Here is a 15,753-nt window from a genome sequence, read left to right as displayed (position 1 = left end):
GCCTGGGGGAATGGCAAAACCCTTCTCAACGCTTCCTTTGCCCAGGACGTTCATTTCTGTCCTCAGAATTAGCAGGTGCGGTAACTCCCCCTTCAGCCAGCACCCCAAAAGTGGCACACAACCAGCCCACGGCACCAGGCTGCAGAGCCCTTGAACCTCCCAGCACCCTGGTTTACTGCTCTGCGGACGAGGACAGCAAAACGGAGGGCAAGAGGTGCTGGGTGAAGCCAGGGGCGATTTGGCTGCAGAACCAGGCAGAGCTGACCGTGCCCCCCTTGCCCTCCTCTGCCTTGTGAGCCGTGCTTCTTCTCAGGCGAGGTCTGCAGCTCTGAGACAAAGAAAATACTTCCACACTTCACATGTCAGCAAAGGAACATTTTGGCCTGAAGGTGTTGTAGGTGTAGAAGAGTTTACACGGGTTCAAAAAGCAGTTTTGGTGGGACAAAGCTGTATGAACACGGGCGAGGCCTGGCCCCTGCCCGGGGAGAGGGGACGCTGCGCCTCGCCGCGGGGTGCGTGGGACAGCCAGGGAGGGTGCTGCAGCCTGCCCTCAGGCTCTCTGCGCTTCTGGCAATAGTAGTTAGGAATTAAGCCTTGGAGGAGCACCAGTTGTCACGAATGCTAGATGGAGCTGTGCTACTCACAAAGAACCTCCTCATTTAGGCTTTCAGGCAAGCGTTTGGACTCGGGGAACCTGCAGCACCTGGGGACTGCTGGCACTGCCAGCCCCGAGTGGGGTGCAGGGAGGACAGAAGGGACCCCGAGGACGGGTGCAGTGTGGGTCCTCTCCCTGCACACCCCGACCAGGGCAGCGGCACCCGAGGCACAGCTCAAGGGAGGGCCAAGCGGGCAGAGTCCCCCCCCCAGCACCAGGGCTTGCAGCCCCCCAGCCCCTGCCAGCCCCAGCCTCCCTGTGCCTCTGCTGGAAAGACACGCAGGGGGCGAGCTCCTGCCCCCTGATTTCCCTACCTGGTTGCCCCCATGGCGTTGCTGTGCAGGTAACGAACACAACTGCTTCCTGCAAAGGAGAACAGAGGCAATGCTGCAGGTCACAGAGGTGCGCGGGGATGCGGAGGCACCCAAACCCTCCAAGCCCCCACTCTGGTTTTACTCACAGCAGCATCGGGGGGCTGTGAGCATCCTCTGGGCTCCAGCGAGCAGGATCTGGCCCCAAACCTGTCTCTGAAGAAAGGAGGTGGCCACAAGGCTGGCAAGAAGCTCCGGCCATGCCAGCAAGGGTGCAGAGACCCGCTGGTGTTTGGGGGCAGTGGAGGGGGGGCCCTGGCCCCCAGGACACCCGTGCACTTGCCCGTCCCCAATGCCCCATGAAGTGAAAGCGGGACCAGGGCTGGTGGCAGCCTGCAGAGGGGCAGCGGATGGTGTGGGGGGGGCTGCCCCCAGCACAACCCTGCCCCCTCCTCTTCCTCCCGCTCCGCTGGCAGCCCGGCCCCATCCATCTCGCAGCTGAAACCCAATTATGGCCCATCGCCCGCGGCGGCTGCGGCCTCGAGACGCCCGTTGCATTAGCTCCAGGAGCAGTGATGGGAGCCCTGCTGGAGCCCTGCTGGAGCCCTGCTGGAGCCCTGCCGGTCTCTGCTCTGCGGAGGGGGGCCGCAGCCACCCCCCCACTTCCCCACTGCCCCCAGCTCTGGCCCTGCTTGGGGCAGCTCTGCTCCCAGCTGCGGTCAGTCCGTCTGCCTGCCTGCCTTGGGACGCTGGAGGACAGACGGACAGACAGCCGCCTGCACTGTCGGGGGGCTTGGGCTGAAGAGGGGGGCTAGGGGTTGGGATGGGCACAGGACACCCTGCCAAGAGCAGCCAGATCCTGGCCTGCTGCTGGCTGGGAGCTCGAGGCACATTTTGAGCCACCCCTGAGAGCCTCTGTGTGCCTGGCTGAGCCCCGCCAGCCCCCAGGAGCTGCCCCAGGGGTGGCCGGGACCCCCCCAGCCGTGGCCACCCAGCACCAGCAGCAGACAGCAGCAGCCTGGAACCCGCTGATTTCTGAAGTTTAATTAACCCCATCTCCCTCCTGCACAGCCTTCCCTTCCTCTGCTCAAATGCCACAAATGATCCTATGCAGATGCTAATCTGCAGAAGAAGGAAAAAAAAAAGATTCCACATTTAATTGCAGACCATAAAGACATTACAGGGTCATTAAAACACCATGAATATGGAAATGAAATCCACAGGCATCCATGCAGATAATGGCAGGGAGAAGGGAGCCGCAGGTGAAGCTGGAAGGTGGCGAGGTCGGATCCATCTCAGGGCATCATTAACCCTGCTCCCACATCCGTGGTGTCACGGCCTCGCACCACGGCCCTGCAGATGCAAGGAGGGTGCCGGGACCCCCGGGCTGTGGGACCCCTGCCCCTGGCTGGCAGTGGCTGGGACAGTGAAAGCTCATTAACAGCTGGTGGGAGCTGCTGAGCAGGAAAAATTAACAGGGGCCTCGCTAATTGGAGCTGAGCCACTGGGAACCAGGGCTGTACAGGGTGTCCGGGTGCCTGGCAGGGCTCTGACAGCCCACAGGGACCAGGGGTGCCTTGGGCTGGGTGGCAGGGTCCCAATTTATGGGGCTGGAGCTGGGGGTTTCCAATGGCTGGGTGGGTTGGCAGAGCTTTGGGGCTGTTCACCAGGCCTGGGGCGCTGCCTCTGCTGCCCTCGAGGCCCCTTCGGGCACCCCAAGGAGAGGCGCAGGGCTCCGGGCCCAGCCCTTTGCTGGGGGGCTGCTGCCAGCCTGGGTGCAGGCAGAGCAGGGAGCAGCGGGAGGACGAGGCAGGAAAAGACGGGGTGCTCCGAAACCACCCTCGGTTTCTGCTGCCGGCATCCTGGCCCTGCCAGGCAGATGCAGCCCAATGGGAGGGAGCGGCAGGGAAGGCACTGGGACAGCTCTGTCCTCTCCGTCCCCTCCGTCCCCTCCGTCCCCCAGCCCAGCAGGAGCAGCCAGAGCCCCACTGCTCTCCCCGGCCACAGCTCCTGCCTCTGGGAAGAGGGGGAGGAGGAGACGAGCAGATTAGAGCTCTCTCTGCATCGCCACGCACTGAGCTGCAGAGCGAAATGTCAGCTCGCGCCCGACACAGCGCGGGGGGAGCGAGGAGCCCCCGGAGCCGCTCGCCCAGGCTGTGCCTCGCGAGGTGCTGGCAGCGGGACGGGCACCCACCGGCCCTGGGAGAGGAGGGGAGCAGGGAGAGTGTGGCCAGCCCTGGGGTGCCGCTGGCCCAGCTGGCTCCATCCCAGCCCCAGCCCCAGAAACTTTCCTTCTCCGGTTCCCATGGAAACGAGGAATTTTCTTCTCCCCAAAGTTGAGCTGTCTGCTGGGGCTGTGGGGCCAGCAGTGGGCAGGGACGGGCAGTGGTGGGGCAGGCAGTGGGAAATGCCGGGACCCACCCGCCCCTGCTGAGCCCCCCAGCACCACCCCTTGGTGCAAGCTCTTGGTTGGAGCCCAAGGAACCCCCCCCGCTGCCGGAGCCCCCATCCCACGGCCGCAGCCCCGTGCCAGGGGAGCAAGCTCTGTGGCTGGGCAGGGGCCGAGGAGCAGGCGCAGCTGAGTCCAGCGGCGGTCAGGGCCCTGTGAACTGTGCTCCGTGCACCACCTGGATGATGGCACGGGTCCCACGTCTGTACTGAGGGGAGGGGACGGCCTCACTGCCCACCGACCCCCAGGAAATGCCTCGGCCGTGTCCCGTGGGTGGAGGGAACAGGCCTGGGCCACTGGGCTCTCAGCGGCTCAACGCCAGGAGCTTTTTCAAGAAATAAATGTGGAGGAGACAGCTTTTGACAACAATGACTAAAACTCAGCTCTAGCAAAATTTAACTCCAAACAGGGGAATGTTCCAGGCGCTGCCGTTAGCTGTCGGCAAAAATAAACCTGCAGGTTAAACACAGCCTTTTCCTCCTGGGTGCACACGTGCGAGATGGAGAGGAGCTTCCTCCCAGGGAGGTGACAAAGCCCCCGAAATCCAGTGCAGAGCCGGGGCGTACAGCACAGGGCGCAGAGCGGCCCCCGCAGCCCTGCCCTCGCGGCCGGGGAGCTGCCGGCCCCGCCCGGCCACCGCGTTACCGGCCCCGCGGCCCCGCGCACGGCGCCGGGCGGGGGGGGGCAGCCTCCCGCAGCCTTCGCCCTCCCTGTGGGAGGTGCGAGATTTCACGCTTCGCTGCTTCGCCCCCGCGCCGCCGCCCGCCGCCCTCCCGCCCCCGGCCGGGGGGCCCCGGTGCCGCAGCGCCCGGTGCCAGCCCCGGGGGGCGACGCCGGCGGAGCTGCTCCCCCTCCGCCTGCCCCCGCCCCGCACCCCGTGTCGGTGCGGCAGCGCAGCTCCTCCCGGCGTGGGGCTCAGCCCCCGACCCAACGGCCCCACGGCCCGGCCCTGCCCTGCCCCGCCGGGACGTGGCCCCAGGCCCGGGGACGGGGTCCCCTGAGCCCCTCGGCACCGAGGGCAGCAGCGGGGCTGGGGCTGCCTCGTCCTCCCCACCACTGGCGGCCGGCACACGCACGTTCCTCCTGCAGGAGCCAGGAGGGAGATGAGAGCATCGGGGTGGCAGCAGGGGATGGCTTGTCCCCTCCTGGGGACCCACTCCTCCGCCCACCATCCCTGGCGCGCCTCCAAGCCGCGCACCCCCTTCTCCTGGGCCCAGCGCCTTCCCTCTGCTGCCACTAGCGATGGGTTTTTAATTAGTGCTCCTCTGTATATTCAGATAGCAGAAGCCCAGAATGGAAATGTACAGGTGTCCCCTTGATCCGGTTTCCATGGTTGCTGCATCGAGGTGGGGGCTACAGCTTTTTTTTATTATTTAATAATTTTATTAAAGTGGCTTCTATCCGTGGCAAAGCAGGGAAGGGGGAGAACGTGGGGGAATAAAAAATGCTAGATGAGAAGGCCACATTCCCGCGGCTGGGCTTATTTGCTGTCATTCTTTTTGTCTTATTAGCAAGCATCGGTTTCCAAGATGCTCGAAGTCAAAGAGCTCGGTAACGAGATCCCAGCCCTCCGCGGTGCGCAGCCGCAGCAGCTCCGTGCGAGCACCCGCGGGGCCGCGCCGCCCGTCCGAGGAGGCACCCGCAGCAGGGGGAGCCGAGCGGGACGGCACCAGGCACCGCTGGGGCCAGAGACGGCTCTGCCTGCACATCCCCGGCCCTTAGCCCCGGCCCCAGCCCCTTCTCCACACCCCACCGTGTCCCCATCCCCGCTTCCCAGTCCCCATCCCCACCAGGTCCCCGTTCACCCCAGCCCCACGCTCACCCCCCCTGGGACGCCCTCACCGGCCACGGTGCTGCTGGCTCAGGGCAGGGAGCACCCTGGCTCTGGGTGCCAGGATGGCAGCCAGCTCCAGAAATTTCCTCCTGTCATCCACACCAAATTAGTCTTGGTTCCCTCTGATGAGCTCAGCCCAGTGTATAAACTGGCACATTTGTTAGAATTAGAAGATTTAGCCTCAATCCCTGTGCAAGCAGTCAAAATCCACTGTTTGGGGATGAGGGGGCAGCTTTTGTGCAACAGGGGTTAAAAATAACCCAGAGACAGCACGGGCCGCAGGATGAAGCGGCGGCTCGGCTTGCCAAACGCGTGGAAGAAATCCCCTCTCCTCCTCGTGCTGGCAGCATCCCGCGCTGTGGCAGGCAAACACACACGCGCCGATCCACAGACCTATTAGTCACCAGTAAATGTTCTTTTCTTTCCCAATTTGTTTCCCTTAAGCTCGATGTTTTCCTCTCCTGCTGCCCCGGCCTCGTTAGGTTGCAATTAAAACCAGGAATCAAAGCTGCATGGTGCAATTAGCACCACGCGCAGGACGCGGGATGCCACGGGAAGGCAGGCGGCCGCTGTTCGTGCTCGGAGCTCCCCGTCCTCCTGCGCGGCTCCGGGGCTCGCGAGGGCCGGAGCTCGGCCCGGGGGCACGGCACACGCGGGGCGAGCAGCGGCCGGCGCCGTCCGCCCTTGCTCGGAGCCCCACCAGCCGCCGCGCCTGGGAGCTGCGCTCTGGTACATCCACTCCTGAAACGAGATTAATTCTCCCAGCTGCAGGGATCATTAAACACACGGAGCAGCTCGGGAGGGAAGGGAACAGACTGGCGGCTCAGAGCCTCTGCAGCGGGTTCAATCTCCTTCCTGGAGGCCGATCCTGCCGAGCCCCCGGGCTTGTGCTGCATCTCCCAGGGACGGGGCAGCGGCCAGGCAGGACCCGGAGCCGCCACCGCCCTGGCTCCCGTCCCCGTCCCACCTCGGGGTGCAGGGGATGGACCCGTGCCTCCGGCGCCCCGCTCCCGGGCGGGCGAGCGCAGCGCCAGGCGCCGTGCCCGGCTCCGGCACAAAGGCTCGGCGGCACCGCCCGGCCGGGGGCATTGTCGGTGCCCCGCGAGGTGCGGCGGCGGCCGCGAGCCAGCGGCAGGGGCAGAGCTGGCACGGAGGGGCGCGATCCCGCATCGCCCCCGGGCCGAGCCGCGGAGCTGCCGCCCGGGACGGGTCCGGCACAGCGGCCGTGCCTGCACAGGGCGCAAAGCGGCCGAGCTTCACCCGCGGGCTGGGGAGGGGGCAGGGACCCAGAGCCGTCAGAGACCCCGCGCCCCCGGAGCTGCCCCCACCCCTCCTCCCTGCTGACAGGGGCACAGCCCACGCGGACGCAGCCCCGCCGTTTGAAGCGGCGAGTAACAAGTGAGCACAGGCAGCAGAGGTAGCGAAGCATATGGCAGGTGCTGGAGTTTATTCCTGTCGGTGAGTGTCAGCAGCGACAGACGGCCGGGGGCGGCGCAGCGAGAGCTGTTGGTAGCGCCCGTGCCACTCAGCCCCGTGGCCGCCGCAGCTGTGGTGACGATGGGGACCCTGATGGCCCTGCCACATGCTGCCGGGGGCGTCCCGCGTGCCACAGGAGCGCTGAGCGGCGACGCTCCCGGGGTGCCCAGCATCTGCACCAGCCTCTGCACCGAGCAGGGCGAGCGGCCGCTCCTCACCCCCGCTGCCGCCCCCCCGGTCCCGGCGGGTGCAGGGAGGGCCCCGGTGGCACCGAGGTAGCCGGGCCCGAGCGAGCAGCCTGGCGGGTGGGCCTGATCCCACCACCCAATGCCCCTGTGGCTGCAGGAAGGCAGCCAGCGGCAGTGGGAGGAAAACAGAGTGCTCCAAAACCACGCGGACAGCAGCGTGGGGCAGGATCCCCCCGAGCTGTACCCCGGGATGGGGCCAGGCCAGAGGGGCTGCAGCGGTGCCTGGTGGGGTGGGCGCTGAGCTGGTCCCCACGGGGTCAGGACAGGACAGGACCAGAGCAGCCTCTCCCACCGCAACTGCCAAAAGGCCGGCGATGCTCGGTGGGAGGGCAGGCAGGATGTGAACAGCTTCCTCCTGCCCCTAGAGCCTAAGCCTCCGTCTGCTCAGACACGGAGCGAGCAGCAGCGTGAGCAGGGCTGGGAAAGGGAGCGGGGCTGAGGCGCCGGCAAGCAGAGCCAGGAAATCCAGAATCCAGGCTGACACTTCGTCTTTAACTCCTACTGTTGTGACAAACAGCGGCGCAGGCAGCTCTGTTTAAGGACACTCCGCCAGCATCAACTTCGCGTTTCTTGGCTCCTCACCGGTGTCTGGGCGCTGTGCTGCCAGAGGGTGGCCAGAGCCCCACTGCGCCCCTCGGAGGAGCCCAGCAGCGCTCGGTGCCTCACCCGCAGGCTGTTCCTGCCACAGCTAGCATCTCAGCACTCCCCTGCATCGCTACTGAGCCTCAGTTTCCCCTTTGGGACTTGAGGACCCAGGTGGGGTGAGAAGCGAGGCAGGAGCAGCCCTGCCTCCCAGCGGTGGGGCTGGAAGGGCTGAGCCTGTTCCCCCCCGCCAGCATCGTCCACAGCCCATCCCAGACAGCCCAGGGACAGCCCCAGCACACGCTTGGCCAAGCACCATCTTTCCCCTGGCACAGGTGAAATAAATACTCGCTGAGCAGCACATCACCTGCTGCTCCACTCCGCCCTGCTCCTGGTCCTGCTAATTGCAGCGTTCTCACTTCACACTGATGGGCTTGATAAGATTAGTGATTACAGAAATCTCATACGGCAATTGGATTGAATTGGGAGCTGTGTGAAGGAAATTGGACTGAGCTGCAAATAGGAATTAATTATAACCTGGCAGCGGTGAGAGTCGAGGGTTCGCGTATATCTGTCTGTGTATTTACACGTTGCCTGGTGCCACCTCTGGCTTTGTCCTGGCTGCGAGGGGTGCGATGGGGCGATGCGGCCCCACCTCCGCCCCACAGGCTCACGGCCGGGACAAGCTCAGCAGCCCCCGGGCCGCCACGAGCGTGCAGGGGGTGGGCGTGGGGGGGCTGCCCGCTCGCCCCCCGCTGCAGCCGCGCGTGGCCGCGGCACCTCCCGGGGCGAGCGCTGCCCGCGGCTCCCGGCCCTCCCCGCTCCGCCGCCTGGCAGCGGGCGCCGTTCTCTCTGCATCGCCATGGCAATGCCAGGCGAGCTCCGTGCGGCGCGGCCACCGCGGTCCCTGGGCACTGCCCGCGCCGCTGGAGGCGGCCCCGCTCCCGGCTCCCGGCCGCAGGCACGGCCCCGGCGGCCACGGGACGGCCGCTGCCCCGCGAGGAGCCCGCGGCAGGAGATGCGTCCCCCTGCCCGAAATCTGGGGGGCGGGTGGGGGGAGAGCCAAGCTCTGACTGCCCCCCCCGGGCCAGCTCGACCCCTGCCAGCACTCCCGCAGCACCAGGAGCCCTCCTAGCTCCGGCCCCCCCCCCAGCACCAGCCCCCCCCAGCACCCCACGCCGGAGCTGTAATGCTGGCAGAGGCTGCGGGCACCGCGCAGAGATCAGCCAGCGGCCCCAAATTGCTGTATCGATCGGTGCCTGTCTGCACTGATATTAAAGTGTTTGCCAGCAGCTGCTGGCGTTTAACAAATCCTCCCGTCTGCTTTGTTTATGCCATTTTTTTCCCTCCCACCTGGGCCTACTTGATGCTTTGGACATGCTGCAAACATTTCACAGGTAGCCTTTAAAACTCCAGCAGGCAGCTGGAAAAGAGGAGGTCACTGGAGACAGAGAGGAGAGGTCGGGAGAAATCCCTCGCACTGCAGAGCAGCCACGGCGCTTTCCTTTCCCCCCCCGCCTCCTGAGGGACGCGTTCTCCCTGAGCACAGCCCCTGGGGCTTCGCCTGTCCCGCAGCTCCGCGTGTCCAGGCCCCGGGTGCGAGCCCCGTGCTCGTGTTCATCCCAGGCCCCCCCGGCCCACGTAGCCGGGGCGGCAGCTCCTGCCCGCTCCCCGCCTTCCTGGGGCAGGATCCGTGCCCTGGCCCCAGGTGCTTGTTGTGCTGCCAGCCTCAAAGCGCGAGAGCAAAGATCACCCGGAACAGCAAAATCACCCGGGCGTGAGCCGGTGGCACCGGCAGCGCTGCCAGCCCCGGGGACCCCCCAGCGGCTGCTGCTCCCGTGCTGCTCCCTCGCAGCGCCGCGGGGCCCAACGGAGCCGCCCGGTGTCCGCGTCCCCGGGGCCTGAGGAGCGCGGTCTGCCTCGGGCAGCCGTGGGACCCCGCGGGCAGCTCCCTCCGGCTTCGTGTCTGGCCCGGAGCGGCTGCGAGGCTGTGCGGGACCCGGTTCACCTCCGCTCCCCCCCCCGGTAGCAGCGGGAGCCTCGCCCCCCGCCCCCCGAGGACGGATGCTCGCAATAAGGCGAGGAAGGAGCGTGCCGCAGGGAGCCCGATGCTCGCGTGCAGCCGGGGCGTGCTCGGGGGGGGGCTGCGCCGTGCCCCGCGCCCGCGGCCCCCCCGGGACGGTGCCGGTCCCGCAGCGGCAGCACGGAGCCGAGGAGCGACCCCGGTGGGGCCGGGGCAGCCCCGCGGCCCCCGCAGCGGGACCGGGCGGCCGAGGGGTTGCCAAGCAACGGGAAGAAGCTTTGGGGTTTGGTTTTCTTTCTTTTTTTTTTTTTCTTTTTTTTTTTTTTTTTTGTGTGTGTGTGTGGTGTGGTTTTTTTTGGACCAAATGGTAAATCAGCAGCTGCATCAGAGCAGGGTGGGGGCTGCGGAGCTGCCCGGTGGCACTCGGGGCTCCCCCAGCCCCGACAGCACCCAGACACCTGCAGGAGAAAAGCGATCGGTGGGGCTCGGCTCAGCCTTGCCCCAGCCAAGGGCCCAGAGCATCGGCCCCAGCACCCCCCTGCACCCCCCGTCGGCCCCCGGCAGCCTCCAGCACAGAGCCCAGTGCCCGACCCCAGCTCGGGGCCAGTCCCGACTGCTGGAAGCTGCGTTTGTCTCCCCCACAACTCGGTTACTAATTCAGAGCTACATCTTCCCCCACAAGACGTCCCCCTGAGCCCTTCTGACTGTTTGCTCTGCATGTTGAATACTTTCCAGGGATTTCTGGTGTTTTGAGGCTGACCCATCCACATCTAGCTCAGCCTAACTTAATCAGCCGCCTTTTATTGCTGACTGCTGTAGCTTTTACACCTCTAGAAAAAGAACTACTTAAATTTCCTGGCACCTGCCATGCTCTCGCCGTGCTGCTTTCTCTGCTCTGTGGGGGCCGGAGGAGAGAGGGCGGATCTGTGTAGTGCTCCTATTCTTTATTTCTACTAAAAATGACAAATTATTAGAGTGGTGGAAATTAGAAAAATGGCATTTAGGTAACAGACAAACCTCCCTCTTTTCTTTCATGGCCTCTGGTTAAAAGCAGATTTAGAGATGGAAGGCGGAGGAAAAAATAAGCTGGAAAGTCTGTTGGACGCACACGGCTGGGCGGGGGGCTCCCCGAGGGGCAGATCCGGCGCAGGGGCTGGGGGCTGAGCTGTGAAGGACTCAGAGCAGGGCTGCGGAGCTGCGAGCCCAGCACGGGGGCTTCCACCTTGGTGCTGCTGTGGGGCTGGTGCCAGGACAGCCCCATCGGAACAGCGCTGCGTGCCCAGCCCAGGCTGACGGGCTCGGGGAGAGGAGCGGCTGCCCCCGTGATACTGCCATTGGCACCCCAAGGCACGGGTGGGGACAAGAGCTGGAGCTCCCCATCACCACATCCTCCCTGGAGGACTGCTCCCGCTGCTGCCCGGGCATGTTGGGGGGTCCCCAAAGCACCTGCAGCTCCGCAGGACAGAGCTGGTGGGGAGAGGCAGCGTCATGAGGAGAGGTCACTGCTGCATGGCTGGGGCTCTGCAGGGGCCCTGCCCTGCTTCCCCACCGCTCCCCATCACGGGGGACCTGGCACAGGCCCGAGGTGGTGCTGGTGGCTCGGCCCTGGAACTGCCCAGCAGCTGCGACCATGGAAAGCAAAGGAACACCAAGAGCTGGGGTACCACCCGCATCTGGTTTAGAAATGCCTTTATTGCACTAGAAAGGGGAAGTCATCTGTAAACAAACATTCCATTCAGGTATTAATATATTTTTTTCACTCCAAAAAATGCGTCATTAAATCCAGCCACAGAAATATCAAAGCAGGAACATTAGAAAAGAGCTACAGGGAGGAAGGACCCCGCCATGCCACGCTCCTGGCCCCACATCCACCCACCCGGCACAGCACGGCACAGCCCGGGGCTCAGCACCACGCTCTGGCGAGGCAGCCCCGGGACAGGCAGGGGGGATGGCACCAGCTGCCGGGCCCTTGGGTCTTCCCCTGGGGCCAGCCCCAAGCCAAGGAGCAGTCCTGGGCCCTGCTCTCAGCCTCCCCCCCTCCCCAGAGCCAAAGGCACCCAGCACAGCTCTGCCGAGGGGTGGCCGTGGCACCCCCAGCCCTTCGTGGGCACCGAAACGTTCGCACCAGTCCTGTCCCCGGCCCCTGGGTGCCCCCAGATGTGCCTCATGGTGCCCTGGGGTCCCCACCAGCCCTGGTGCAGGAGGTTCCCCCCCAGGTCCCATCCCAGCCCTCACAGCCCCCTGCTCGCCCCCCGGCTGGGCCCAGGCCCCGCAGGGCAGGAGGGAGGGCGGGGGCGGGCGCCCCTTGGTCGGGGCTGGGGCAGGAAGCAGCAGGTGGGAAATCCCCTGCGACAGGGCTGCGCCTGCTCCTCACGTCCTGCACGGTTTGTTTTCATCCACAAGCTTGAAAAACAGCCACGGTCACCCCAAATCCCCCCGACATGCAAACATCACGCTATCAGAACCATGCCTCGCGTACCTGGAACATATTTACAGACAGAAGTAAAACGCGCTGGGAAAGATCAGCCTCAGATATAAATAGCCAACACTGAAATCTGCCATCTGCTGCAAAGGACAAGGAAGGAACATCAACCGCCACCAACAGAGGTTAACACAGAGGGACACGTGTGTGCGTGTGTCCACGCGTGCTGGGACGGGGCAGAGGAGCGCTGCTATTTCTGCTCCCTTCCACGAAAACATGCAGGAACCCAATGCGATAGGCAACACCACACCAACAACAACGAGGTGGCTGTTTTACCCACCCGCAGACACCCCAACCTGCATTTCCCCCTCCCGGTGTCCCTGGCTGGGTGGGACAGGACGGGGTGGGGGCAGCGATGGGGGCGCCCACTCCCCCAGGGAGAGCTGCAGGGCCAGCACAGACCCTTTTGGGGTCCAGGTCCCCCTAGGGCTGCATCTCCCCCTCCCAGGGGGTGCAGACACTCACAAGCCCCCAAGCACCCGCAGGTGGGTGGGCAGCAAAGGGGAAGGGAGCTCATGCCTCCGCCTGCTGCCCTTCCCCAGTGCCACCCAGGTGCACGGCCACCAGTGCTCAGCAACTGCTGGGACACCCACCCGGTACCCATGCCCACCCGTGCGCACGGGCAGGGGGTGCTGGGCCCCCACCTGGCAGCGCCAGCCCCTGGCAGCCCCTGCCTGGGTTTGGGCAGACCCAAATGCCCCTAAAGCTCCTGGAGCTGTCACCCATGGGGGGGGGTCAGCAGCGGACGGCATCGCTCAAGGCAGGAAGGCATCCCCAGAGGCTGCGGGTGTTGGGCAGAGACAACCTGCGTGCCCTGCGCAGGCCCAGGAAGGGTCCAGGAAAGGCTCAGAAAGACCACGGGTCCCAGCCAGTCCCCGGGCTGCCTCCCAGGACCCCCAGGCTGGGTCTTGGGTCACCTCTGCAGTATTTTCCCTGCAGTCTCCAAGACTACGAACTTGACTTTTAAATTAAAGTCGAGATCCACGCCATCGCCTCGCTCCGGGAGCTGAGGCTTTGAGGGAAGCAGCAGTAAGTACGCTACGGGGATCTACCCACCTCCGAGCTGCGTGCCGGCCAGCTGGAGACTGCAGAACCCAGGGAGGGAAGAGCCCAGCAGGGGACATCCGTCCTTCCTGATGGGGACAGGGCCTGCGGCTCCCGCTGGGCACCAGGAGCCGCAGCCCCGGGAGCGGAGCTGGGAGGGGACAGAGGGGAGAGGCTGCGGCTGCCGCGGGGGGGCTGCCGCTGGCAGCGCCCCACGGTGGGACCGCTCCCAGGGACCCGGCCCTCCGTACCCGAGACCCGCCACGGCCCCGGCCCTCCTCTGGGGGGGCCCCTCTGAACCCTCCGCCAGAGGGGCCAGGGCTGGCCCCAGCCCTCCCGCGCCCCAGCCCCACGGGCGAGCTCCCTCCGGGGCTGCCTACAGGCCGGCCAGGAGGGTGGTGAGCGGGAGCTCCTTCTCCCCCAGCAGCGTGTCCCGCTTCAGGCTGCTGCCCTTGTTGACCACCTTCAGCTTCAGGGACAGCTTCCTGACGTGGCCAGGGCCCAGCCCGTCGAAGAAGAAGTCCTCGTTGAAGCTGGGGTTGCGGCTGTTCTTGACGATGGTGCTGCGCTGCTTCTGCAGCTTCCCGGGGTTGAGGCACAGCGAGACGCAGCAGTTGATGCTGCGCACGTCGACCAGGGCATCGTAGAGCTCCTCGGCAGAGATGAGCCGCACGCGGAGACGGGCGTTGGAGGGGTCGTAGTCGGCGGCCAGGCGCAGGCTGCCACCCCGGCTGAGGCGCAGGCTGTGCTCGCGGTTTCGGCCCTGCGGCAGGTCCAGGGCTGCCGGCGGCTGCCCCCCCGCCGGGGCGCTCCTGGCGCGGCGCTGGGCGCTGGGGCTGGTGTCGGCCGAGCTGTCGTCGGTGGACAGTGAGCTGTTGCGGGCCACCGAGTGCTTCAGCTTGATGACCTTGGACTGGCTCTCCTGGCTGAAGATCTTCAGCAGGGAGACGGAGCGGGAGAGCAGCGGGGAGCCGAAGGGCGAGGACTCGGCCGAGGAGCACGTGTCGCTCTCGCCGCCGCTGAAGTAGCGGCCAGGGTGCATGAGGGCTGCCCCCAGGTCGGCGGGCGCCCGGGACCCGCTCTCACCATTGAGCTTGGCCCTGCGCTGGGCACTGGGGGAGGTGGCCGGTGAGGGGCAGAGGCTGCTGTGCTCGCTGTGGAAGAGCGATTCCTTGCGCCGCGTGTGGGGGCTCTCCACCAGCGTGGCGAAGCCGTAGGAGGTCTGCGCCTTGGGCACGTAGGGCAGCGACATGGCCGTCTGCGCCTGCGGGTCCGCGTTGGTGCCGAAGCCCCCCTCAGCCGTCCAGTCCTCGGCGCTCTCGATCTGGATGATGTGCCGGCCGGTCGCCTTCGGCCGGGGCCGGCTGGGCGGCCGGGGGCTGCGCGGGGGCTTGCGCCCCGCCAGGTCCTGCTCTGAGGTGGAGGGACCCACGGCTGGCGGCGCAGGGGGCTCGGAGCCCTCGGCCTCAGCGGGCGCCGCGCTCAGCTTGGGCGGGATGAAGAAGTCGGGGATCTTGTCGGGGGTGAGGACGTTGCTGTAGCGGGAGCCCCGCGGGGACTCCTCGGGCCCCGCGCCCCGGGAGCCGCCGTTCTCCGCCACGCCGCGCAGCCGCTCCAGGAGCCACATCTCGCCGCCGGCTGCGGGGCTGGAAGAGACCCGATGGGAAGCGCCGTCACCGGGGGCCGGGCAGCGGCACGCCGGGAGCCGCCAGCCCGGCGCGCGACGGGGACGAGGCTGGGGAAGGATCCGGCCTCACCGGGGGCACCGGGACCCGCCGGTCCCAGGGGAGGGACGGGGACGAGAGGGACGGGGGGGAACCGGCCGCGCCGCGGGACACCGCGACCGGCACCCGGCAGCCCGGGGGAGGGGACGGGGGTGGGGAGGGAGCCGCCGCGCCGCGCTGACGGGCACCGGGACGCACCGGGACCCGCCGGACCCCGCAGCGCACGGCGGAGCCGACGGGACGGGACGGGACGGGACGGGACGGGACGGGACGGGACGGGACGGGGACACCCGCCCCACCGGGAAGTTGCCGATCACCGTTACCGGAGCCACCGCACCTGGACCGGAGCCGCCGCCGCCGCCGCAGCCTGCCGGGCGCGGACGCGCTTTTATAGGGCCGGGGCGGCCCCGCGCTCCCCGCCGCGCCGCCGCCGTATTCCTCCGAGCGCGGCGCCCCCGCTTTTCCCCGCGCCGCGCCGGGCCCCCCCCCCCGAGCTGCTGCGCGGGGCCGCGGCGGGCAGGGGTCAGCCCGCAGGGGGCGGGCGGCGGGGCCGACCCCCGTCGGCCGCCCCGGGCACGGTCCCCGCTCCGACCCCCGGCAGCCTCCAGACCGGGGAGCGGGACCCCCGGCAGCCCGGCCCCCGGGACCCTCCCACCGTGTGCCCGCGGGGACGCCGGGACCGGGCCGGGACCCCCGAGCCGGCAGCAGCCCCGCTGTGCCCCCGGGTCCCCCCCGCCCTGGGCCAAGCCAGGAGCCCCCTGAGGATGGAGTCCCCGGGTATCGCAGCGCGCTCCCCCCCCACCCCCCCGGGCTCTCGAGCTCATCAAAGCGCCGAACAAAGCCAACAGCACTCCAAGGAGCTCAGAGCTCAAGGACCCGCTGAGAGCATCAAGTGGTTTAATGCCGTGGAGGGAGGCTCGGGGGG

The 15,753-nt window shown here is 67.0% G+C and overlaps 1 protein-coding gene across 1 annotated transcript; it reads right to left on the bottom strand.

Moving 5' to 3' along the window:
• Positions 1-11,250: 11,250 nt before the first annotated feature.
• Positions 11,251-15,431, bottom strand: C2CD4C (C2 calcium dependent domain containing 4C). The gene is made up of 2 exons (XM_068661744.1): positions 15,166-15,431; positions 11,251-14,750 (listed from the first exon to the last, which is right to left on the bottom strand). The coding sequence occupies exon 2, from the start codon at positions 14,729-14,731 to the stop codon at positions 13,481-13,483; it is 1,251 nt and encodes a 416-aa protein (XP_068517845.1). The 5' UTR covers positions 14,732-14,750; positions 15,166-15,431; the 3' UTR covers positions 11,251-13,480.
• Between the last annotated feature and the right edge of the window lie 322 nt (positions 15,432-15,753).

Source organism: Anas acuta, chromosome 26, assembly GCF_963932015.1.
Source record: "Anas acuta chromosome 26, bAnaAcu1.1, whole genome shotgun sequence".
Taxonomy (NCBI): domain Eukaryota; kingdom Metazoa; phylum Chordata; class Aves; order Anseriformes; family Anatidae; genus Anas; species Anas acuta.
This window is presented reverse-complemented; position numbering and strand designations above follow the sequence as displayed.